The 27,605-nt window shown below is 40.5% G+C and overlaps 1 protein-coding gene across 1 annotated transcript; it reads left to right on the top strand.

The window, feature by feature from the left end:
- The first annotated feature begins 13,864 nt into the window (after positions 1-13,864).
- On the top strand, positions 13,865-26,378 carry adora1b (adenosine A1 receptor b). Its single transcript, XM_072681788.1, has 2 exons — positions 13,865-15,013; positions 22,334-26,378. Exons 1-2 carry the CDS (start codon positions 14,673-14,675, stop codon positions 23,010-23,012), a joined length of 1,020 nt encoding a protein of 339 aa, XP_072537889.1. The 5' UTR covers positions 13,865-14,672; the 3' UTR covers positions 23,013-26,378.
- Positions 26,379-27,605: the final 1,227 nt, after the last annotated feature.

The following is a 27,605-nucleotide window of genomic DNA, read 5'->3' on the forward strand; positions in this document are numbered from 1 at the left end:
GAAACAAAGTTAGAGAGAGAGAGAGAGAGAGAGGGAGAGAGAGAGAGAGAGAGAGAGAGAGAGAGAGAGAGAGAGAGAGAGAGAGAGAGAGAATCTGAACATTTCTCCATGCATATTAGCTGGGGGATGTGTACTCTGGGCAGAAGATGTCAAGCTCATGTTTATTAGCAGTTCTCGTAAAATGAGAAAAAGCTCATAAAAACGATGTTAAGAAGGTCTAGAGTCTACAGAGGCCCAAACATAAGATTCAGATGCTTCCAACTGCCTGTGATTTGTGTAGGAACTACAATCCTGTCGGGTGAATGGTGCATGCCAAAAGGAATAGAACTGCTACAGAACACACCATGCTGGAGTTCTCGTACACCCCCCCAACTGCGGAAAGCACTGAATTCCAGAGATTAGGTCTCTCCTTTCAAGAGCAGTAATAGCTTTGGAGAGCAAGCCATTACAGACATCTTGTTATGGAGGAGATGAAGTGGAAAATTGGTTGCTTCGAACAAAATGCTGATTGAAAATGAAATCATCAATGAAAGAAAACGATGCTGTCCGACACGGGGCATAAAGTGTCCTCTCCCTCTGAAAACATGGTTTGTCTGGGAGCTCAGCAGCGAGGCTGAAGGAGTAAAGAATAGGACTGGATGCAAGAAGCTTTTTTGTTCATTTATTGATATAACTGTAACAGAGTTTCTGCAAAGGTATTTGGCTAATCACCCCAATCCCTTAGCACTTAAATTAACATCAGAGTATTAACCAAAATTCTATACATAATAGATCAATAAATATAATAGAAACAGAAAAAAATTATAGATAAGTTATATCAATTTATATCAAAGATGTGTGTGTGTGTGTGTGTGTGTGTGTGCGTGCGTGCGTGCGTGCGTGCGTGCGTGCGTGCGTGCGTGTGTGTGTGCGTGCGTGCGTGCGTGCGTGCTTACATAACAATAGGGCCATATCACTGCTGTCCAATGAAAACCATGTATCTCCAGTTTTGTCTGTTTTTAGTTTTCTCCTGTGTACACAATTCTGGATGAATGGACCAATAGAAAAGCTCTAAAATGACTGGGAATAAAGGCTTATTTTACATTGACTTCCATTCAAAGTTTAGAGCATTTTGGCCTTCTCCTTTCATCTCACCATTTTTGAGATACATGTTTTTAATTGGACAGCAACGATATCCTGTTATCTGACATTAAAATGCATGACAAGTGCAAGAGGGAGTACATACCCATAAACCACCAAATCTACTCAACTGTAAAACGAGCCGAGCTTACGTTATATTTTAAAGTGTATTTTAGAATAGAACTAAAGGCTCTTCAGGAAAATTATATTGTGAAAATCATACTGTGAAAATCATATTGTGAATCTGGCAGTTGTTCTTTCTAACACTGTGTGAGAATTTCATGATGAATGCACCAATAGAAATGCTCCACAATCACTAGGAATATGTATATTTTTACTTTGGCTTTCATCGACACTTAAGAAGGCCTTTCCTTCTCCTGTAAAGTTGCCATTTTGGAGATGGAGAGGTTTGTGTGTGACAGTGATTATATCAATATTTATAAGATATTGAAAGAGAAATAAAAGACTGGATGTGGCAAACCATGAAAACGTTAACTGCAGTATAAATGCCTCCCAAAGGGGCTTTAAATACAAGGGGCTCTCCTAAATAATTGGAAAAGGAATTATGACAGCGACCTGAGCAATAATTCACAGTTCAAAATAATAAATGGAGACCAACATTCATTATAAAATCTAAAACTATGTACCCCATATTTTTAATACAATATGGCTTTTCTTTGGGCATTATTGTAATAAATAAAAATAATACATCTTTACTTTTTCCTTTTACTTTTCTAATTTCTCCCAAAGGATTTTGACAGAATGGTTAAAACTGCTCTAAAAAGTAGGATTCGTCTCCCCAGCGTATGCCTTAATAAAAATTCTGTCTTTTCATATGCAAGTAGACTTGCTGAGGGACCATCTGCTAGCCTCTTCTAGGTTTAAAAATCACAGGCCATGCGACAGGCCATGCGCCTCCGGGAGAGAGCTGGCTGGCAGGTTCTTTATGCAGGCCAGAGGAGAGCAGAGCTGGCAGCCGTTCAGCAGGCTTCAGTCAGCTAAGGTGGCCCGCATTAGCCCTTCATTTTTAAAAGTAGACTAATGGCAGGGTTAATAAAACATTTCATTTAAACAGCCTCAAGGTCAGTCTATCCCTCAAATGAAGTGTGACGTGTCACAGTGGCAGAACACCTCTGGTGTCAATAAAACGCTAGGACAGTCTGTGCTTAGGGGCAAATCTTTCAGCGCTAAAACAGATTTAAGCGAGAAGGTTCAAGCTGTTCATTTAGAACCAGATCGTTTTCTGCCTCAAAGATAAACTAGCGCTGTGCTAAAAGATCAGCCAGACCACCGACCCACCGCTCACTGCCAGGTTTTATTTTAATTTTTTTAATTGGCTTCTGCAATATTTTGTTTTCCATTTTACTGCTGCCATAAAACTGATTTCGGCAACATGATATCATCTAGTCTGTAATAAGCAAAAGAGTCTTTTTCATGAGATAAACCCAAACATCATGGTCATGATCAACAGCATGGGCCAGGAAACATGCAGACAGGGATATATTATATTTATTTCCTACTTGGCAACATGCCCAAATAAGGATTCCAGTTCTAGGCTCATTTAAGTCAGTGGGAAAGAAATGAATGGGTGAAAACTGGCACTTGTCAGCTCTATGTTTAAAAGCCAGTGTGCACATGTGTACATCTGACGGGATCGTTTGAGTTACGAGAGTAGAGAGGCATGGTACAACCAAGCAGCAGTAGGCTGTAGTTTTGCTGCCCCTGGTAAAATGATGTATTGTTGATTTAAAGAGATAAATAATGTGTTTTAATGCACAATGGTTTATTTGTGCGGTTGGTGAGCGTAGTGGGTAACACATCTGAATCACCAAAACACCAAACGAATGTAACAGGTGTGTTCCTGTAGAGGATTTTGTTCAGTTTTCTATACATCATTCAAATGACTGATATTCAGAGGGGACAAATCATGATGATTCATGCTTTTCTCCATAGGGCTCAACATGTATTACAAAATGATGACACATCCTCCCATCCTCTACTAAAGGGACATTATTTTAAATGTTTATTACATTTTTATATTAATTTATCAAATAAATCCATCTCTTCATAACTCCCCCTTAATCAGACAACCACAATTTTTCGGAACTGCTGCTAAAGCAACATCGTGCTTGGAGGAGAGCGCTAATTTCCATCTGCACTGATTAGAATTGAGCTTAGCGAATGTAAGGAGAGGAAGTGACAACATACCCACCCAGAGAGAGCGAGGCCAGTTGTGATCTCTGCGACTCCATGGATGGCAGTGGCATTACTGGGGACTGACTTGGTGACCTGATAACAGGCAGGTAATTTCTAATGCAAGATTCTGCTTAGCAACCATAAAAATCAAGGAAATAAAAATAATAAAAGAAATTAAACTGAGGATAAAACCATGACGGTATTCTACGTATTATTACTGACAGCAAAAATATTCCTGATGAATGTTCAGCATGCTTCAACACACACACACACACACACACACACACACAAATCTCACACCTGTCCCTTTTAAATAATTAGGGTGAATTAGCTACTAATTATGGGCAACTGAATAGTTCACATTTTCTTGCATTTTTGTCATTCTAAGTCATAATCAACATTTACATATTTATAACTTCCATTAAGTCACAATAAATTAGAATAGCATGTTTGTCTAATTAAATGTTTTGCGAGACATTTCAGACTTAAATTAGTTGAATAAATCTCATTAGTTACATTTGTACAAATTAGTACAGTCAGCACGTATTTAGCAACAGTCATTAAAGCATACATCCTGCACTTAACATCAGACCTCAATATATTATTAGAAAAATAAGCAATACAATCTCAGTTACATCTAAACTGAGTGTCCTCACACAAAGGGGTTTCAAAAGGGTTCTTTGAACATTGCTATAAAAGAAGAACCAGGTTCTTAAGGCCTTAAAAAGGTTCTTCGTATTTACACATCTCAAGCATTTGTTTGGTCCGTATTGGAGTGTGGGCAACAAACAAAGAGAGTGAGACCCAACCTAACACCTTTTGTTTTTTGTATTTTTGTATTTATTTATAAGAATTTGAGCAAGATTACAATTTTTAATAGGCCTAGTTTTTGCCACCACCATGCAGCCACATGCGTATGCCATTCAGCCTCCGGCAAAGCCTTGAAAATCTCACCTGCATACTTCAATCATCTCCCTGACAGGATGGATCCCTGCCTCTGACTACTAACATGAACTATTTCTGCTGAGTTCTTTAAATATTCATGTTAACATGGTAATCATAGATATAATTCTCCTTGACCCAAAAGAGATTTGCATATTGCATATGCATATTACATTTTCTATATATCCAATAGTGACTTCTTCAGGCTTCTGTTGTATTATTAGTTTTTTTGTACACTGTGTTGACAAGAGGAGGATGGGTTGCCCTTTTGAGTCTTGGCCCTTCTCAAGGTTTCTTTCTTTTCGCTCTGAGGAAGTCTCCGCTTCGCACCATTGCCTCTGGTTTTCTTGCTAAGGAGACAGAGAGATTAACGCCGATCTCTCTGTCAAGCTGACTTGTGGCAACACCTTATTTTAATAAACGACTTTTTTTTACATGAAAGTAACTAACACATCTGTGGTGGTTGGTGTGGCGCAACAGATGAAACTACTAGCTGCCATGAGCTATTACACCATGTGGGAGACCAGGGTTCGATTCCCAGTCTGGGTGTGCTACACCAATACGAGTCCTTAGGCAAGACTCTGCACTAGACTAACACTGCATTGGCTCACCTCTGTAATACAAGTTACCTTGTAAGTCGCTGTGGATAAGAGCGTCAGCTAAATGCCGCAAATGTAAATGTAAATCTGAGTTGCAGGAGTGCACGCGTTACAACCTTACAACATACATAGGTGGGCTTAATTGTTACAGACTGAGGGACTAGTTGTAAAAGTCTGGTAAGTTGATGCAAACACAAACACTTCCATACAGTGCTATGCAGTTTGAATCAGATGAGCTTTCAATTTAACTAAGGGTGTAAGGGTCCTGTCTTACACCCTACGCAAGGTGTGTTGCGATGCTCATTGCTATCTTACACCCCACCAACAGTCTATTTTCAGTCTAGTCTCCCACTTGCGTCGTTTAAATAGCAACGGTGCTTGTGAATATTTCTATTGAGGTGTGTTCAGGTAAGTTTCTGGCGTATTGTTATCTTGGCAACGGAAAACACAGGAGCGCCACTGACTGAAAACAACCTAGGCAGACATCAACAGTCAGATGTTCACTGCTATCTTGGCAGTGGATTGTCAATGCTGGGACATGCACACATGGACACACAGCAGTGTACAAACCCATAGCGTGTGCCAGTTGGCAGCTATGCAAACTTTTACATCAACAATAAACAGAATACAAACTAAAATAACTTTATTCTAGAGGCGATGCGCTCCCCCGCTTTAGCAAGGCTTCCCAGACCGCCCACCATGCACCATTGAAATAGCAGCCGACCAAAGTCAGACCGCACCTGGCTCTTAAAGGGAACGACAAGTGACATGCTGATTGGTTGCATATTACGCCAAAACACTCCCATGGTTAATTAAGAGACTTAGTACATGCCTTTTTTCATGCCACGCAGGGTGAACTTTTCCCGTCGTTATGATAGCAAAGACACACAGACACGCCCTAAATCAAGATGCACGGTGCACGGTTGACGGCTCGCCTATGATTGCTAAAATAGGGCCCTAAAAATAAGTGGCTTTTACCATCTCTGCTCTCCAACATCTGCTCCCTCATAAACAAACCGGACTACCTTGGCTCGGGTGAGCAGACGTCCTCTTTTTCCCAGACGTGTCCTCTTTTCGAGGTCTAAAATTGATAAAATTGTATCTGTTCCCATTAAACCAGCATATTTTTCAGGGTCCATCTTAACACTTGACTTCTGCCACTTGGTACAGATCTCTCTTGTGGATCACTGGAGCACAGAGAACCATATATCGTTCATGGTGTGAATTTCCCCTGGCGGGTGCTGCTAAAGGTCTGCAATATTCCAATAGTCTCTGAAGGCCTTTTGGAACAGGCTCACAGTTTGTCTTAAAGCATCTGATAAATTGAGCTGGGGTTCAGTGAGTCGGAGGTGGGTTTAACTCTGCCAAACACATGCATGCAAACGCCAACTAATTTATAAATGAAACTGCAGAGGCTCCAAAATGTGGGCTAATAGAACGGATAAGCAAACACCACTCTCAGCGCGGTAAGGCCTCCAGACTGTGAACACAACTAAAGCAGATTTGGCCAGAGGTCCAGCCAACCAATTAGCTGAGTACACGCATTCTCAATTAAGCTCAGGGGTTTGTTAGAGTCCCCACAGCAGGTAAAGCCCAGCTAAGTATGTGCACTTAGTGTAGCCTAGAATCATTACAATATACACAAGGCATTTACTGTAATTAACATAATGTGTCACTCCAGCAGCACTGCTGTGTCTGATCCACTCAGAGCATTGCAACATACACTAACACACACCACCATTGTGTGTCACAATGTCACTGCAGTGCTGAGAATGACCCCCCACCCAAGTAATACCTGCTTTTTGGTGGTCCTGTGGGGTCCTGACCATTGAAGAACAGGGTGAAAGGAGGCTAACAAAGTATGCAAAGAAACGAAATGAACCTCAGTGTACTTTCAGTAACACAGAGATGCCCTTCAGATGTTCCCTCTGCTTTCCGAAGGTAAAATACTGCATTTTAAAATTGCTTTTTTAGTTTAGTAAGCATATAAAATAATAGCCTAATTAGCAGCTGCCCTAAACTGAACACATCACTTGCAATATTAGCACTCTAATCTGCTAATCAGACCCTTTAAAGCTCAAATATCTCCTTAAAGCTGATGCTTACTCTGCCTGTAAAACCTTCTCTTACTGTGATGACTCTCTGTGTGACTCTCACCAGAAGAAAATATATTCCAAGGTTTCCACCGAGCCATTCCCTGCCTGAATTTATGCTCCAGTGGTCAGCTCTGGGTACAAATAGGACAGCATGGTAAAATACATCCTGTTTTTATTCCACTGCAAGGCTGCTCTGGGGCCATTTTTTCTCCAGCTATTGTTGGTTTTGCCGTTCCTCTCAGTGCTCTTTCTGTCTCGCGCTGTCAGCTTAGTGGCTTTATTGTTGGCTTTGACTGAGCAGAGGCTCCACTCAGCAGCCTGGGATCTGACAAACACACAGTGCCTCACAGTGAATCACGTAATCTACTTTAGAACAGCACGGTGAAAGTCCACACTCAAGACACAGTCCTTTAAAAGAAGTGCTGATTGCACCCCCTCTCCATACAGCACCAGCTGTTTGCACCCCACCCCCACCCCCCCCAAACCATTCTCTGACCTGTCCTTATGCATTAAAGGCCAGATTTGCTGTTTTTCAACCTAAAGAAAATTGTTTCCCTCCTATCATCTATTATTCTCTATGGCCTGGTTTCACCAATAGCTTCAGTCTAAGGAACATCCCACTCCTCTGCAGCCTCTCACTGTGCTTAAAAGCTGCCCAATGGGACATTCGTCTAAGCCTGCAAAATCCAATCCCTCATAAATCTGCTTTTCAAAACAGGGAATGTTACAGTAGAGTCACATGCTCGCTACCAAAAAATGTCTCAAACTGTAGAGCTTTGGGATGAGTTGGGGAGTTGAGGATGAGGTGGGGTGGTGATCATCCTACATCCTGACCTCACTAATGCTCTTGTCACTGAATGCAAACAGGTTCACACAGCAATGCTGCAAAATCTAGTAAAAGGGCCTTACCTGGACAGTAGAGACAGTAACTTCAACAAAAGCAGGACAAATTCTTTTAAATACCCTTGATTTTGGCAGAAACAATGAATGAGCAAGTGTCCAGATTCTTTTGTCCATTGAATGTATTAGTAATTGAGTAATCTAGTGTTTATTCTGATGATTAACAAAGTAATATTTTTTTTTATTTATCAACACTAAATGGAAAAAAAAAATATGTAAGTATCGAAATATTGTGTCCACTAGGCCTCGTTACTTACTGTAAGTGACTTACTGTAACTTACTTTTCCCTGTAATTCTCCAGGGAAACTAATTTATGTAAATGAATATCCTTCTTAAAGGCTGCAGTCTCTTTAAAGCCTGAAATTGCCTCAACCATCCTTCAAGCATAAACCATCATGATAACTAGAGATTTTCCCAAAAGCAAATGAAGCTGCAGTGCAATGTCTACTTACAGAAATACATCTTTAACAGCCTTAAAGTACAATCACAATGAATCAAGGTATGAAAAGTTTCAGTTCAGCCTGAACCGGGTAACGTCATGTACGTTTGACCAAGCGTCCATGAAGTGTCCATTATCCTGGTTAATAGGTCACTTTTAGTCAACAGAGGATTAAGAATCTCTCTGCTTAATCAAACAGAAATCATGTCAGATACCTGCATACCGTGGAGAGCTGCCTTAACAAGGCCACTATCTCCCTCTAGTTGCACTGCACAGCAATCATTTAGCCCTTAATCAAACTTTTGACTCAACGGGGTTGATCTGTTAAAACTCAGGCAAGGGTCGTTTGATAATGTGAAGCCTCTACAAATAATTTGGCCTAACTAAACATGTGCCAATATTTAATAATCCAGTGTAGTATGATATTCAGTGCACACAATATCATTCACAAGGTTCCACTAAGACTAATGTGAGCTTATGCGTTATTAGGTGCAGCTATTTTAGCCTGTTTTTGGTCTGAGCATCTTCATTGTACAATCTAGAGCACCAAAGGGTTCTCTCTCACCCATCCGCCCATGTATGCTTCCAAATAGAAGCAACTCCTGTTTATATGATACCATACCAACTTCCAATAAGGGCATAAGATTCCCAGTGCTGCAGGGGAGTTGGATTCTATACCACAGGGTATGGTTTCATACAGTCATTGTTTGGAGCATGGTTTGGACCATACTGGAACACACAGCCATAGGTTGGAACATGAAGCCCACATTCATGACGATAACGTTTATAATATTGAATAATTTAAAATAAAAAGTGGAACAATATTAAAATATGAATATAAAAAAGACTTTATTTATTTAAATAAAGTGAAAGAAAGTATTTAATTTCAAACCATGATAAAATAATTATAATATTTAACATGTTATGATATAATATCAAAAACAATGATACAAGGTTTGGACATTATTGTAAAATTGCAGTGTTAAATTGGCACATGCCCAAGCAAATTTATGCCCAAGCATAATTTGGAATTTGTGGCTGTTGCACTTGACAAAGTGGGCATTCCTAAGTATCGGTTGCCCTATTCAAAAGCATTGCAATGATTCTATGATGGTCAGATGTCTCCTTAAATAACAGTTACTTGATACTTAATATCAACATCACCCAGACACGAACAGTCTCATCAAGGTTCATTATCTCTCTACTTCTGATTTTTAGTTGATTAGGTTCTTCAGACAAGGCCTCTAAAATATGCAGATACTGAGTACTATCCTATGGTGTTTGTTTATTAATATATAATATAATATTTTTGGTACCTGACTAGGCATTACGTAAATGCATGAGATCAGGGAACCATCTGGAGTTCCCTCTAAAATCCACACTGCAAAAATGAGGGCGCTGCTGCAAGCTAAGACTGAAGCCAGTACTGCAGAAGTACGTTCTGGAACCTTGCCTCAACTCTGTTCTCTCAGAACTGATTAAGAGTGCTGGTATTCAAACAAACCTAGCCTTTGTCTGACATGGACACTTCAGCCTAAGTGCAATGTTTTACCATCTGTTATAAAACATGCCAGCTTGCCTCCCACAGTGGTGCTGCATTGGTCTCTAAACTGAGATTTCTGGCTTTAAAGACTGAGAACTCTGTTCTAAAACCCTTCTGATACATGGTCAGAAGGTTTTACTCAGGATTAAAAATTGTAAATTCTGTCTAATCAGTGATGCAGAGGGATGCAATTTTGCGATTTTGATTATTACACAACAATGATATATAAAATCTGAAAATGCTAGTTTTAGGTCAGAACGCTGCTTTAATGCTTATATGGCTAGTTTCCCAGAACCACATTTAGCACATTTAGTTTAAAAAGAGCTTTTAGTGGTGGAACACTACACTGGATCTTTGCCAGAAGTAAGTATATACCAACACTGCAATTTAGTCTAAGACAGGTTTTATTCCATGTCTGAGAAACAAGTCATTAGAGTCTAACTTTAGAACCAAATGTGTCTTATGATAGCTTTTTGTGGCAGTGGCATGTCCATCTAAACATACTAAGATCATGTTTGAAGTCTCTCTTCAAAATAAAGATGTTTCGAAGGGTTCTTTAAGGAATGCCATGAAAGAAGCACTTTTGGTCCCATAATTATAGGATGACAACATTTGGGCTTTTAAAAAAGAGGACACCGGGGACAGACGGGCGTCCTTTGTGGTTAGGATGTTGTGGCCAGGTTGTAGGACCGTAGCAGAGTGTGTGTTCGTGTGTGAGGTTAGGAGGGAGTTAATTATCTCTAAAATCATGCAACTACATGAAACATGAACTACATTAAAATGAATACATAAACATTTAATCATTTACCAAAACAAGTAAATAACCTCAATAGCCTATATGGCCAAATCATCATTCATTTCAACTTGAGTTGCAAATAAAATCTAGAGTATAATAATAAATAAGCAAAAAACATTTTACCAATGTGGCCAATCGGCTGTGGTGGAAAGCAGTTTGACCAATGTTTGGCTCTTGGCTTTGGCTGCAGGTACATGTACATGTACACCAATAGTGGCGGTGAGAAGGTGGGACTTACGCAGTTTGATCAGTGGTTTATGTAGATGTAGGTTCATGTAGACCAATAGTGGCGGTGAGAAGGCGGGACTTACGCAGTTTGATCTGTGGTTTATGTAGATGTAGGTTCATGTAGACCAACAGCAGCAGTGAGAAGGTGGGACTTATGCAATTTGATCAATGGTTTATGTAGATGTAGGTTCACGTAGACCAATAGTGGCAGTGAAAAGGCGGGACTTATGCAGTTTGATCAATGGTTAATGAAGATGCAAGTTCATGTAGACCAATAGTGGTAGTGAAAAGGCGGGACTTACACAGTTTAATCAGTGGTTAATGTAGATGTAGGTTCATGTAGACCAATAGTGGCAGTGAGAAGGCGGGACTTATACAGTTTGATCAGTGGTTTATGTAGAAACAAGTCCAAGTAGACCAATAGTGACAGTGAGAAGGCGGGACTTACACAGTTTGATCAGTGGTTTATGTAGAAACAAGTCCAAGTAGACCAATAGTGACAGTGAGAAGGCGGGACTTACACAGTTTGATCAGTGGTTTATGTAGATGCAGGTTCCACCAAAGGTGGCAGTGAGAAGGCGGGACTTATGCAGTTTGATCAGTGGTTGATGTAGATGCAGGTCCATGTTTGACCAATGGCTGCATGTGGATGTATAAAGCTGGACACATTTCTCACATCCCAAAACGAGGACACGTCCAGGACAAAGAGAACATATGGTCTATTGCATCGCTTAAAGAACCATCTCAAGCCATTCTGAGAGTGTAACACAATGACTGCACAAAGTTCTCTCTTTTAATCTCCCAAAACTGATCCTTTCAGCTTGGCATGACAGTTCTGGAACTGGCCTCTAGAGTGCCATCTACAAGTCCAACATGCCATCTGTTTTGTAGGAAAGAGGCTGGCATTGTGCCTTCTTCTTACATCAGGGCTCATCTGGAAGCCTCTTGGTGACACCTACACATGTCAGGCACTCTTCCTTATTTTCCTTCTCTCTCTCTCTTTCTCTCTCTCTCTCTCTCTCTCTCTCGCAGACATCTCGTCCTGAGTATGACTGACAGTGTTTTCCTATGCCACACTCTGCCCCATCACAACTGAGCATTCAGCAATTGATGCAGAAGGCTGCTGTACTGCCTCAAGCGTAGAGTGTAATATAGCCCTGTTTTTTTTTTCCTTTCCTTTTTTTCTGGGACTTCTGCAGCAAAGTCAGACTTCAGCTTTTCTTTTGTTGAACCCTTCTTCTTTGTATCAACCCCTGAAGCATCAGCAGAAGATTCAGGTCACAGCAACAGTCTAGCCAGGTTTGGCCGCTGGACAGAGAGGGATACAGGACATGGTTTCTTACTGATTATTGGGGGCCAGGTGAATGTATTTTCACACCTGTTTACCATATCTACTGCCTTATGCTATCTGTATTATGTGTCTGGGATTTTGCTGCAGGTCTGACAACTTTCTTGACTGACAGTTGCAAGCTGTTTAGAGAATCTAAAATCAGCAGGAAGCTTCAAATAGTCAAATAGTTGGATTGTGCTTGATCTGAGATACCTTGGCTATAGTAGCCCAGGCATAAAATGCATACATTAGAACAGGATAAAAACATCTTTTATTGTTGTTTGTGTAATATGTTATTTATATACACTATATGTCCACATGTTTGTGGACAACCCTTCTAATGAATGCATTCAGCTACTTTAAGTTGCACCCATTGCTGACACAGATGTGCAAATGCACACCTTGTTTAGTCCATGTATAGAAGTACTAGAACAGAACAGGACTCTCTGGAGCAGATAAACATGAACCTATTGGCACTATGCCTAATGCCAGGAGTGGGCTAGAGGGGTGTACAGCTCCTATTAAATTTTTAAAAATTTAATCTTCGACATTGCTTTTGTATTTATGCTTCTGCATAAATAATCGCCTGTAAAGTTTTTTTATGACAATCTTATGATATTGGGATACTTACAAGGAGTTCTATGCCATAAATACATGTGATTGTTATAACATAATATCTCATAATTACAAGATACCTTCATAATTTAAATAATGTCATAATTACATTTATGATTTGCATCTTATAATAACAAAAATCTTTCACCATAAAAACAAATGCTGAGAATATATATTTTTTGATTTAGCAGCACTACACCTTTACTGCTACTATACAGCATCAAACGGCTTCCAGTCTTCCTCAGTTAAAAAAAAAAACTGTACAGTGTCTTTTTGGATAAGCATGTATAGTAATTTGCATCATCCTGTTGCCAGATCACGTCACTGGTAGTGGGAAAAAGAGCTATATCCGAAACAGCTGCTAGTATAAATGAACAGACATACAGTATAATGTTGAATGAATGCTATAAGGTCAGTTATTGCATGTGCTAAGATATCAAGTAAATGTCAGCACTTGTCAGCATTGGAGCATGAACACATTTTAACAAGATCTGAAGTGTAGTAATTTAATACCCTTCAGGTAAAGACCACATTCACCTCAGTGATGGTTAAAGTGAAACGTGTGTGGAAGTGCAATGACATAGGCCCACTGCCGTTTTCCTAGCACATGCTATCATCTATACTCTTAAAACAAGGTTCTTTAGTAAAGGTAATGTTCTGCAAAGAGCAATTTCAACAAATAATGCCACATTTGCTGGAAATGCTTCAATGAAAGCCTGGTTAAATGGTCCTTCTCCATGATGGACAACTATTTTGTTCATGGTTCTGTAAAAGAACCCTGTGAAAGAACCCCAACTGTATAGCAGCAATGTAGTCCTTATTTTGGCTTTTAAGGTTTAAATAACACCTAGTTGTTGTGGAAACACCCTTAACAGTTCAGTAGAACTGCCATGTTTGTTGACCACTCCCAGTTGACCAGTGCAGTAATGAAATTACAGTATTTCACATAGAGAAGTACCATTATCTCAAAAAAAAGCTCTCCATAAATGCTCCACAACAAGGAGCTTCTGTGCTGAAGTCCACACCCATTAACTATGCACTTCAACCAACGTTACAGCAAACATGGGCATGGCTCACACACCTTATCTAGCACAGCACTCTCTCCACTCAGGCTGCCTTGGAGCGCTCCACAACACACCGCCAGCCTAGTAATAGCAGCGAGGTGGTCTGCGTGGCTGGAGTAAGGGGAGGCACATCTGCGCCTGGGACGATCTCAGCTGGGTTATTTTCGCCCTCCTGCTCTTGACAAAGGAAACCAGGTCTAGCACTTACTGCTCGCGCGAGATTTATTTGCGCTCAGCTTGAGAGAGAGAAAAAAGTGGCTCTGGCTGGGTTGTTGCGGTGGAAGTGGAAGAAAAGGCGAGTGGATGAGCACAAAGGAGTGCGCTATTTTGGGACAGCGCGAAAAGGGCAGTGCGCTCGGGACTGGGGGTCTGTAGCGACCGGATCGACCGAAACCTGGACGGATCTGGCGGCCAAAGTAGGCATGAAGCCCCATGTCTTCTCCTTCTCCATGCTTTGGATGTGCGAAAGGCAACGCGACGAGTGCAGGTGACAAAAACGAAGACGAAGCCCAGTTCCTTTGTTTGGATGATGAAGAGCTGTCAGCTGGGCGTGCTGGAGCGCGTGTTTGTAGTTTTGTAGGACCCCGCATTAAGACGCTACGATGCTTTCCCCTGCCCTCATCTCCCTCGAGCTTCGCGCTTCTCTATGTTGGACCACCGTTCTCCGCGTACGGGACCTACACACAAGTAGCCTACTTATGATGGACATTTGACCTAATGGCAGCCGACCAACTCCTGGAACATCACTTTCTCCTCCAATCCTTCCTCTCCCTGAGATTTCCTTCTGGAGTGAAGAACCACCAGAATGCCTGAAGCCCTGTCCCCTGCCCAAGCCCTCTACATGGGCATGGAAGTGGTGATCGCCGTGTCCTCCGTGCTGGGGAACGTGATGGTGGTGTGGGCAGTGAAAATCAGCAGGTCTTTGAGGGACACCACCTTCTGCTTCATCGTGTCTCTGGCCGTGGCCGACATAGCGGTGGGCGCGCTGGTCATCCCCCTGGCCATCACCATCAGCATCGGGCTACAGACGCACTTCTACAGCTGTCTGCTGGTGGCCTGCACCGTGCTCGTGCTCACCCAGAGCTCCATCCTCGCGCTGCTGGCTATCGCTATTGACCGATACCTCAGGGTCAAGATTCCAACCAGGTAAGCCCTTCAAGTCAATTTTGTGTAAGTGTCAGGGTTCTGGGAGTAGGACTGGTGGTCTAGGAAAAGGGCTCGACTATAGGAATGCTATTGCAAGAACACAGCATGCAGCAGATCCTAGATCATCTTAGAGGGGGGTTGCTAATTAGCTCATTATTTAGACCAGCAGCATTCTATGTCCATATAGATAGATAGAGAGTCTCCAACTCTACTCTTGGAAAGCTGCATTGGATCCAAACCTAATCCACCTCACCTGATCCAACTAATTACCGGCTTCAGAAGCCCTTGATTGGGTTAATGGGCCCTTGATTGGGTTAATGGGCAGCACTAGATTTGGGTTGGAGCTGAAACCTGCAGGCAGTTCTTCAGGAAGAGGGTTGGAGACTACTGATGTAGATGAAGATTCCACCTCACATTCAGCGTTTCTTCTGAAATGAAAGGAGATTATTTGCTGGGAAGTCTTTGAACTACATGTTGGGACACTGCTGTGAGGATCTCATTGCATTCAGCCACAAGATCATTAGTGATGTTAAGTGCTGGAAGTGGAGGATTAGTTCTAGATCATACACCCCATACAAAACTATTCCACTTCTCCACAGCCATGGTGACCTTAGGCTCACATGCAGCTGCTCCAGAGCATCCAATTCTATTGGCAGTGCTTTATTTTAAGGAGATTACCCAAGCTGTGTGTATGATTGGACAACTCGGACAGAAATATAGGTTTGCCTTGCAAAAAACTAACTTCACTAAACTAACTGGATACAGGGGAAAAGCATCAAAATAAATAAATACATCAATTCTTCAAGACTACACTCTCAAAGTGAGGTTTATTTAAGGGCTCTTAAGTAAAGGCAATGGGTCTAAAAGGACCATGAAAACTCTTTTGGATGCTTAAATAAATTTTTGGCTGGTTAAATGTCTTATATACAAGGAAAACCTCTGGTGTAAGGTTTCATATAGTGCCAAAAAGGGTTCCACTAGTCACATAACTGGTCTGGAGATGGTGAAGATGCTTTAGTAGCCAGTAGAGATGCACTCTTTTCTTTACCATGTTGGCTGATAGCCAATTTCTGAGCCAGTTTTTATTTGTTTTTATTTTCTTCGCAAAAATAAAGCTCACAATATATCAGCACTAGCCTGCATGTACATTCTGATGTGTAAAATATCAGTGTAGATATTGTTGTTCAATAATATCTGCCGCCACAATACAGATGTGCCATTATCACAAAAACAAATGTACTGATTGCTTGTTTGGATGATAATTATGATTTCCAATAACAGTCATGCACTGCAAATAGCAGTGCTTTAAAACTGCTGAAGTTTATAATGGCACTGATTCTGATAGCTTGCCATTGAGGGGAACCTAGGCTACAAAAGTCTACTAGCCATGCAGTTTTCTCCATGCTTCGCTTCGGTGGTGCTCTCAGGTCACGTGGGAATGGATAATGCAGGTTCCACAGATTGAAACATGCTGGTTTTCCTTTTATGGCAGAAATGGGGAAAAACTATATTATTTTATAGCTATAAACTAGTTGCACCAAAAACACTGTCATTATTTCTGACTCTTACTGGATAGTGTCCTCTCATTGTGTTCTCTCAGCGTAATTTGCTGTTAGCAAGCTAATTTTAGATTGTAGAGATTGTAGCCGGGTTAGCTTTTAGCCCTACCCCCACTCACTTCCTAGGCTGTACTTTCCTTTCAGACGTGTCTTTAGCTCCAGTGTGGTAGTCAGCTGAGGTAATCCTGTTTGTTTTTGAGGGAGCGTTTGATTGAGGAGATGGTTACATATAGCGCCTACTAGCAATACCTTTTTAGCCTAGCATGGATCCTAGAATTGCATTTGCTTCCCCTGGAGTTTCAGCTTCCCTGCTGTCCTGGACATTGGCACAGGCACTAGCCGAGCCTGGTGATGATGTGCTGCTCCCCAGTGTCAACAACACAATATTTCCCCAATCGCCGTTGCTTTCTACCGTTTCAGCAGCTTTGACTAGGGCGTTCGTTGGGGCCATAAATATGTTGAGTCAAGACTGGGGTTTTGGAATTGGGGCGTTTTCCAGCTTATGTTGAGAGCGTTCCATGTACCAAACTCGAGGGAAACTTTCCAGGGAAAATACAGTTTGACATCCTTGGCTGTCTTATGAAAATATGTAGGATACGTAATCCAATTCAGTGTGGTTCTTTTGACGACCCTGGTTAACCCTATAAGCCTGTATTTGTCTGTAGGAGGACAGAAAATCTGAGCTAAAGATACGATTAACAAACAGAAAAGAGCCGTGCAAGTTTTGGTCACTAATACAAAGCAAGTTCTGCCCCTCAGGCTCACCTCAACAGAAATGCCACTGTGCCATCTTTAATGGCACGACTGCCGGAGGTAACCTTTTGATCTAAAATACACTGCATGCAAAATGCTCTGCAATCCAAGAGCCATCCATACCTGCAGCTGAAGAGTAATTGTGATCCAGTTATAGCTCACTTTGATGTGTCTGTGGGTTGACAATCTTATTTTAGGCTGTAAAAACAGAGGAAGTGAAACAGCATTTAAACAGAGGAAGAATAATCCATATACAAGCTGTAAATAACACATGGCAGATGAATTGGGCTAATACAAACTACACTGCTGAGGACAGATGAGTAATTCAAATATATAATGATTAATTATTAATTTATGATGTATTGGCAGATAATAAAATGTACATGTAGTAAACGTGGCTGCTTACTGCAATTCCTCGGTATAATGTTATTTATTATGCCCTATTATAGTTTATTACCATCAATACCAGCCTGTTGAGGCTTAAGAGGAAGTTTAAGCAAAGGTGAACAGTCTGGAAGACAGAAAAGGAGTGGACAACTGTTCTCAGTGAAAATGCTGTTCTGTTGTACAGCTACAGAATCTGTTGTACACTAAAAACCTGTGTTTTTTAAAGTGTCTCATTACCATCTCTGCAAATATTGTTGCTTATTCAACAAGATGCAACTGTAGGCATTTTGGCCTAATGAACCAACAAGCTAAATGTCCGTCAGTCAGCACTGTGAGCAGCACAGTCAGCTGTGCATAAAACATTTAATGACGAGGCGTCAACTTGAACGTTACTTCAGTGTGTTTTAAACATCTGAGACCCAGGTGGCGCCTTCAAGTGCCTCTACATGCATTATGTTGAATAATTTCTCACTCAAAGCTCCGCAAAGCAAGCAGAACCGCTCTGTGGGAAGTGCAGATTCTAAACTTTCCATCAATGCCTCAATTGTGTTTGTAAGCAGAAGAGGAGATCAAATTGAAAAGTTATTGCTGTGTGTAGGATCTCGTTTTGCAGAAGAGATGAAAAGGGAATGTAAACAATTCATTATGTAACAATGCAAAGAATTAATTCATAATGGAATTACGTCTAAAGGTTAACTGCATGTAGCAATTACAAAGATAAAATTAGAAAGCTAGTAGGGAGGTCTCAGTCTCATTATTTTGTCTCCAAATAGAATCCGAGTCTCTTATTGCTGAAAATCAGCCGATACAGAGCCAATCTTTGTGTTTAAATGAAAAAACAGGCACACAGTTGATTAATAATAGAAGTAAAATCACTTTATTCTAGCCATTCTAAACTAATTCATTTAGTTTAGTAGAGACTTTTCTTAAACTGACTGTTTTATAGTGTGTTTAAAATCTGACTCCCCTCCCTGACCAATCAGCTCCCAATTCCTTTAAAACACTGCAGTCAAATCATTTCCTGTGAGTGAGTGAGTGTGTAGACTGGACTGATACCTGTTCTTGTTTGTTGACTGCTGATGTGAAATAACTGTTTTATAGTTTTATAGAGGTTTTCTATAGTGTTTGTGTAGTAGCATTAGCCTTAGCCTCCACTGGGTTCTGAATTTGCTCTTCAGAGCTGGTTTAGTAACAAAGAAAGGTGTGCAGTTCTCCCGCTGGTAAAACAGAGTGTTTCGGTGAGAATTATGTTCTGTGTTCATGTTCCTCTGAAAAACAGTGAGTCCCATAGACTCCTATAAACTCTTTTATTTATCTTCTGTGAACACTCTGTGCTGCCAGCTGAGAATGATGTCTGTTAATAGTGCTTTGCAGACACCAGATGGTGCTCTGAACTCCTTGGTTAAACAAAGACTCAGAACCGGATTAAGATTAAAATAGCCGATACTTGATCCATTAAAATAATCTATTAAAAATGCATTGTTTATTATTTATTTAGTTAGTTACTGCACAATTTGAAAATACCAGCTGCCTCTTACATGATTTCCAGGATTACTTGGAATACAGTTTTAAAATTAGTGTAAATTAAAGTTAAGAACAATACCTTCTCCTGTAAAGAATTTCAAAAAAGGTGTTCCACCAACACTAATTACATACATACATATATCCTAGGGGTGCGACAATTCACAAAACATTTACCATTAACATTTTATTTTCAGCTGCTTCAGAATTCCCCAGCTATTTCAGAGCTGGGGAATTATTAAAGCCTTTGCAGCCAGGGACCCCTTCCTGTGTCAGACAATTCCATGCACCCTGGCAGATTTATACAATCCACTTATTCAAATCATCAAAAGGCACATTACGTGAATATGTACCATCATGTTTATGTGATGGAAGCACAAGCTCTTCTGCCCGTTTTTGGTTTCTAGTAATCTGCTGAGCTACTAACAGCGCCCAGACTCACTGTTTTTTCTAAAGAGTGCTCCTTTTTACTGTAGAAAATCTATTTTTGTTTGTTGTGCTCATAAACTAACGGTGCTTTGTAACCAGATGTAGACTATTAGATTGGTTTGCTAGGACCTATAGTTGATTTCCTTTGAGTTACTGAGTAAAGAATGAAGTGATGTTGTAGCAGTTCTCATATTATGCTTATATGAAGTTTATTTTCTCTAACTATAGGCTTATGTCATGAAGCCCTTGGGGTCCCCATACGTCACTTTGAGAATGAAAGAAATCATTTACAATAATATACTAATATTTATATTAACAAGCCAATATGCTATAGATAAAAGTTTGTGGACACCCCTTTTAATGAATGCATCCAGGTACTAAGGTGCACCCATCGCTGACACAAATGTGCACGTGCATACACACACAGCTTGTCTCGTCCCTGTAGAAAAAGACTGCCAATAGACTAGGACTGTCTGTAGCAGATAAACATGAACCTATTGGCACAATGCCTAATGCCAGGTGTGGACTAGAGGGGTATAAAGTCCCTCCATCCAATACTTTTGGGATGAGTTGGGGATCTGAGTGTGAGGTGTGGTGCTTATCATCCAACACCCTGATCTAATTAACTTTCTTGTGGCTGAATGCAATCAATTCCTCACAGCAATGATCCAAAATCTAATAGAAAATCGCCCCTGGGACAGTTACTCCAACAAAAACAGAATACACTCTTTTTTCATATTATTGATAATTATTTATTATTGAATGAGAAGGTGTCTCAATACTTTTGTCCATATAGTGTATAGTGTTATTGAGGGTGTGTTTTTTATCACTGCTTTGGATTTTATGGCAAAAAAGCAAGCAATGTGTTCAGTGGAGGGCTGATCTGCCCTCATGATGGGCTTGCTTACCTAACTGTTGAATATAGTTCTTGAAGTCTATGTGTACTAAATCGAGAGTCTTGTATTAAATGGTACGCTACTCAGTATACTTCTGTACACTACGTTTAGTACCTGTTTAGTCATAAAAAGAGAATGCTTTGAGTCTTTGTGAGATTAGGACATCACTGCCACATTCCTAAATGGGCAGTGACGCCGTAAAAAATGCACATTCCACATAAGTGGAAGTGTAGATGTGTAATATTATATAGTGTGACGGCTGGAGGGGGGAGCTGCCATGAAATGACTGGATTACTGATTAGGGGTGGCAGGTGTTCCTCATTAGTGAAGGAGGTAGGACTCTTAGGAACCCAGTAAACACTGGTTTCTCAGCCAACGCTTAAAAGCGTAGTCATGGTGACATGACCATTGTAACCATAACAATAATGTCAAAAAGTCATAAAGGCTAGGGGGCATTGCCTAAGCAGAAGGAATTCTTTTCTACAGGGAGGGCTACCACCTATTCTGTTTCTGGAATGGCAACTGTTTGAAGAAAACCAATAATTCCAAACTGAAATTGGAACATACTTGCTGTTAATAAGGTCCTTTCACAACAAAGAGTTGGGGTCACTCTTATTGGGTCACCCTGACCCTGGGCATAAGTTATCCAGCTAACTGGGAAATCCTGTTTTGCAATATAGGCCTTCATTATGTTTCTGAACGTTGCACCCAAGCAAACAAAAGAAAAATGCAAGCTGCCTTCAAGGCATTGACAGATCTTTGCAAGTCGTCCCCATTAACAATGGCTGCCTATTATCTGTCAGCTTTGTCATGTCTTTCTTTTTGTGTAGTACTATTGTGTGGAAAGTAGGGGAGCGCATGCTAGATGGCATGGTCTTCAGGTAACGTCTTTGATTTTAATTATCTCTTTCGATCAGAAGGTTTGAGAACTTTATAATCTTATGTTTAATTCTGGACCATTTTCGTTGGCCCAAGGAGAAGTGAGGCCTTGCTCAAATGTCCAGCAGTGGCAGCTTGCCAAACCTAGGTATCTAACCCCCAACCCAGTCATCACTAGCCCAGTGCTATAACCACTGAGCCACCACAGATAACATTTTTCTTGTTAGGAAGGTCTATGTTCAGGTCTATATTTATTTCTAAATCAAATGAGGACCTCAAGCAGAAGAGGTAAATTAAGGTAGCCAGTAGATGGCAGGTGCTTCACACAAAATACACAGGGAATGAAAAAAGAAATAGCTCACAAACAGCTCCCAGATTGGAGAGCACACTTTACTCCAGTGAGACCTCCATTTAGTGAAGTGTATGTGTGACTAAAGCAATCTTCTGGGTGATGGAACTCTGTCTTGTTCAAGGGAATGATTCCTGTAAGATAGTGTTTGAGAAAAGCGAGCTGTTTTGCTCTGCTCTTTTCTATGCTATCACATTGCATTACCCCTCTGGAAGCTGTTAGTGGTTGTGTCAGCAACAGCTGTAGCTTAAAAGAACAACTTTGACATTTGGAGATGTAACAGCATGGTTTGCTTGTTTGTCAGGCAATAAACGCATGCAGACACTTGCCCTGAACTTTTCTATCTGTCTTTATAATGAAGCCAAGAGACCTTGAGGATATCGGGCATTCGAAAACATGATAAATGTGGATGTCAATACTTTAGTAAGACAACAAATAGCCCTCCTAAAAGGACATTCACTGCAGTAAAAGAGTGGAAGATTTATTATCTGGTAATGTTTATTGATGACAAGAAGGCTAAGTAATATCTAATTTCTTACTCTTGCAGCTACAAACGAGTGGTAACTCCTAGACGAGCCGGGATCGCGGTGGTCGTGTGCTGGACAGTGGCTTTCATAGTTGGGCTGACTCCTATGCTGGGCTGGAACAATTTACACAACCTACAGCAAAGAAACGGCTCGCTCGGCCCGGACCTCGTCATCACCTGCCAGTTCGAAAACGTCATCAGCATGGAATACATGGTTTACTTCAACTTCTTCGGCTGGGTTCTTCCGCCGCTGTTGCTCATGCTGGCTATTTACACGGAAATCTTCTACATGATCCACAAGCAGCTGAACAAGAAAGTGACCACCAGCCACACCGACCCCAACAAGTACTACGATAAGGAGCTGAAGCTGGCCAAGTCCCTTGCTCTCGTCCTCTTCCTGTTCGCCGTCAGCTGGCTCCCACTGCACATCTTGAACTGCATCACCCTCTTCTGCCCCAACTGTGATAAGCCGATGTTCCTCCTCTACATCGCCATATTGCTCACTCACGGCAACTCGGCGGTCAACCCCATAATCTACGCCTTCCGCATCAAGAAGTTCCGCATGGCGTTCCACAGGATCTGGAAACAGTATTTCTGCTGCAAGGAGGCTCCTCCAATCGAGACCCAGCTGAGTGAAAGACTAGACAAGGACCACTTCGGCCCTCAGCCCGTACCTGCGCTAGAGCACAATAACATTTGACTGGGTGCCCATAGGGGAACACACTGAGTGGGCTGAATACAGTGGCTACTCTATTTTGAATGTAAATCAGTGCACTGTCTGCACACGCCATTGACTGCTGTCGTCAGAGTGGGCCCCATTATGGGATGATTATGAAACATTATCGCTCCGCTAGGAGTCAAGAAACAGTGGGACAGTGACAGTGGAATTAAATCATATGGAGAGGGAATCTGAGAGATGGCAAACTGGAAATGAGATCATTAGAATTGAATACTTGCGAAAATGTTTACTTGATCAAAGGCCTCCGTGATAAAACCACAGCGAGCCTTGACAGGTATCATTTGAGTAATGCAAAATGTGAAATACTGTCTCAAATGGTGCGTCATCTCATTATGAAATGTATGAAAGGTGAGACACTATGAATTGAGATTTTTTTTCCGAGTATGTTTATTGGAGAAAATGTGAATGTATACAGAGTACACTGATGATGAACAGAAACAGTAGTCAATCAAGTTACTGAACCATAAAATAAAGAGGCTGTGACAGAATATTTGAATTGATAAACAAGAACAAGAAGATTCCTGTAGAGTTTACTCTTCCTTTGATGCTCAGCATATTTGAGCTGACCCAGGTATATATAGTGAATATTCCTGAAAAAATATAAACTCCCCTGACAAAACATTTGTTACCCAGCATGTTTAAGGTGGTAGTAACTTCAGGTTCTTGCAGATGGCATTGCACGAGGATGCGGCGTGTGGGTTCATACATTGAGAAGAGGTGGTACAGTGCAGTAAATGTCTCGTTGGATGTGTGGAAAATGGATCACAAAGCATCTGTGAAAAAAGCAATGTGATCCCACTTATAGACCTGGGCCAAAAGTCCTATAAGCAGGAATTCTCATCAGAATTGTGGCCCAAAAGATGAAAGTGACAGACAGGGACCACCAGCAGATTTCACAGCTTGTGAATAAAAAATGCAGTCACCTTGCATGCTCTCTTGGTGTGCTCTTTCAGAAATTGGTTGTGACGAACCTGAGATGACCAGCAATTCTTGCCTGGAAGTGAAGCGATTTATATTCAGAAGCCATGAAACACATGAGTGGCCGTGTTTTTAATGAGACTGGGATTTTTGCCACTGCTGATAGACCTGTATGACCGGATATGTCGATACACCTGCAAATTCAGCTACTTCTTTTTACATTATGGCATTCCCAAATGTAATCACTTGTTTGTTTTTTTGACAATCAATAACACTTTTTTTAACCCATTTTTATTCATTCACTGCACTGTACCACCTCTTCTCACTCCATGAATCCTGTCACACACCCCACATGTATATATATATATATATATATATATATATATATATATCGCCCCATCATCTTCGTGCAACGTCATCTGCACGAGCCTGATGTGTCTACCACCTTAAATGTACAGATTTTTGTCCGGAGAGCTTGCATAAGGGCTGCACAATCAGTTAACTGTGTACCAACAGATAACACAAAATTAGATTCCAAAAAAAAAATCATAATATATAACAATGAATCTTATGTGTAAATTTGTTTATTAATATACCTACTAAGGGTGTAACTACTCCAACTATTTTAACATCTTTCTCTGGCCAGATTCCAGTATGTATCTGTATGAAATGTCCAAAAAAGTTATTTTTTTTTTAGGTAGGTTCATGTAACAAGTAATTTATATTGTTCTATTCTGCACTAAACATTTATACAATGTAAAGGGAAGCTGTTTAGGCATATACTAGGAAAATACTTTTTTAATTATCATTTTTTATGTATTTCTGTTTGACATCGACATCCTGTGTCCCATAATGCATTGTAGAAATTGTGACAGTTACGAAACAGTGATCTGAGGATAAGAAGGTAAGGTGTGTCTTGGGATCAGTCTGATCGAGTTAGCCCCTGATGTTGGTAGTAATCAGGTACACAGTCACCTCTAGTCATACTAGATACTACACTGCATACCGATGTAATGAGTAGCATACAGAATACAAGAGGCAGGGACAGGGACAGGTGGTGGAGCTTAAGCTCTGCACACACCCATGTTCAAAGGACCTTTATTGTATAGTCATTCATTAATCCTAGGGGGTATTATTCAGGGGTTTTGTAGAGGTGCGGCAGCCATTAAAAAGAAGCAAAACATTAATAAACCAGAAAATGTGGAAAATATCTATTATTACACCCCTAATACCCACTGCCTTAATATGTATTTATAATAATACATGTCATTTCTCATCGAATGAGTGCAGTAATGGAACACAGATATTAAAATTAGCATTCAGGGTGTAATATTTCACAAGCAACAAATCACACACTGGGCCTGACAAATCACAGGCAGTAACTATAAGTATTATTATTATTAATAACCCTTAGCACTCCCAACATTGTGTCGACTAGAAGTAATTAATTAAAATCATGCAGCCCTTGTATATATACATTTTTTCTCTCTCTGCATATATATATATATATGCACACAGTCTGAGTGGGAGAGTCCTGGGGAAATATTGGAGGAGAGGAAAATATACAGGCAGCTGGAACAGGTTTTCATAGCCTGTGAAGATTCTCTTGCCTTTCAGCTATGAGTGCATGTGTGTCCGTGTGTGCGCGTGTGAACACAAGGGAAAAAGAGTGTGCACGTGTGCAAGGGCTAGTGCTGGATGACTGCAGGACACAGGAGGGAGGAAGAGTCAATTAATATTTATGCAGCTTTTGTGTCCATAGAACAGCAGCAGCTCTTGGTTAATCAGACTTTTCTTTGCCAATGTTATCAAACCTACATAATGTAAGGTGTGTTCAGGGTTCAAATTGTGAGTAATGATATAATTCAAAACAGTATTATTACAAATTGTACATGTACTCCCTTAGCTATAACTATTGAAGGGAAAACTGGAGCAATGCTTTGTTATTTGAAGCCCTCTCTGTACAGTAGCTTCCATGCTGTGGCCATACTGAAAACAAACCCTTTTTTGTGAAACACACTCAGATACACTGGGACACTACTGAAGCATTGTGTGGTCATGATCTGTACACTATACATACTTTTATAACGCACTTGTCAACAGATGCCTCACCCATACAAGAAATTAAGTCAAACTGTGTCATTCTGTACATAAAATACATATATATATATTTACATATTTTCTTTTGCATACATGAAACACCTGAATGACTGCTAGTGTTCTTCACGTCACTCCCATGTGCCATTAGAGTTCTGCCAAAATACAGGAAGAATGAAGGAATCAAAGCTGATCTTAATTTAGTACAATAAGCTGGTCTGAAGTAAGTACAATATGTCTATAATTGTTTGAAAGCAGTTGTGGACTTACAATGATTTGTACATGACCTCTATTTCTGAGTAAATGGGAATAATGGGCTAATCAAATTCGTGTCTGGTCTTTACTGATGTTCACTGACAATTATGGATCATTTGGTTCCATCAGAATGTGAGATGTATCTGTCTTAGATGTATCTGGAAGTTATGGCTGAGGCTAATCACACTGCTATTGCGATGGAGTGTCACATTCAGAAACAAAGAAGTAAACAACACTAGTCTATCACCATTTCTAGACTTTCTGTGGAAAAAACAAAGATGGCAGCTAGTCAGCAGTGATAGATCAGTGATAGTCTGCCATTAATAAAAAAAATATTATATATTAGTATATATGTAAGTCTGAATGTTCATTTGAAATAGCCTACATAGCTAACCTAACACTTCAATCAATGAAAAGATATAAGTAATACAAAAAGGTGGCACTGGCAACCAAATTAATTTCCATTAAGTTCTTCTGCTGAAATAGAGTCAGGATCACTACCTAAGCGAACACTGTGCTGTTTGCAGTGTTTTGCTTGCTTCAGGGCTATGGTGCTAGATGTTAAAGTCATGCGTAAATTACTCCGGATGTCTCAATCACTAGCTATCTCAGTGAGTTACTGCTGTTAGCAGTGTTGAGAACTTTAGTGCTATAGTGATCGATGTTTAAGTAATGAGAGAAATACGCCAATATCTCCAGTAATTGCTACAGTATAGTATTTTTAAGTAGGGTTAGTTAAAAAGCTCCCCTACCCCATTTGTTTAAGCTAAATCTCCATTGATTTTCTTTTTTTTTTACAGTCTGAGCACTGGGCATTGTACAAATAATCATTTTAGCATATTTTAAAGAGTGTTAACACAAAACCTTATTTTTGGCAGTGAAGTATTGGATCATTTTCACAGAACTAGTTCTTTGTGACGATATGACGAACTGCCATATTTGCCATTGCATATTGTCAGAGCACAGCCAATGACTTGCTGTAAGTCTAATACAGAGCCTGTATAACAAACTGAAAAATATGGATTCCAGGTACAACTACACTGTGTGCAGAATTATTAGGCAAATGAGTATTTTGATCACATCATCCTTTTTATACATGTTGTCCTACTCCAAGCTCTATAGGCTTGAAAGCCAACTACCAATCAAGTAAATCAGGTGATGTGCATCTCTGTAATTCGAAAGGGTGTGGTCTAATGACATCAACACCCTATATAAGGTGTGCTTAATTATTAGGCAACTTCCTTTCCTTTGGCAAAATGGGTCAGAAGAGAGATTTGACGGACT

The sequence above is a fragment of the Salminus brasiliensis genome, chromosome 6 (genome assembly GCF_030463535.1).
Source record: "Salminus brasiliensis chromosome 6, fSalBra1.hap2, whole genome shotgun sequence".
Classification (NCBI taxonomy): Eukaryota; Metazoa; Chordata; class Actinopteri; order Characiformes; family Bryconidae; genus Salminus; species Salminus brasiliensis.

What these genes read in the sequence shown, in the direction of transcription:
- adora1b (XM_072681788.1), top strand. Translation starts at nt 14,673, where the DNA reads ATGCCTGAAGCCCTGTCCCCTGCCCAAGCCCTCTACATGGGCATGGAA. An exon ending in AGGGTCAAGATTCCAACCAG is followed by an intron (nt 15,014 to 22,333) that starts GTAAGCCCTTCA and finishes TTACTCTTGCAG; the next exon opens with CTACAAACGAGTGGTAACTC.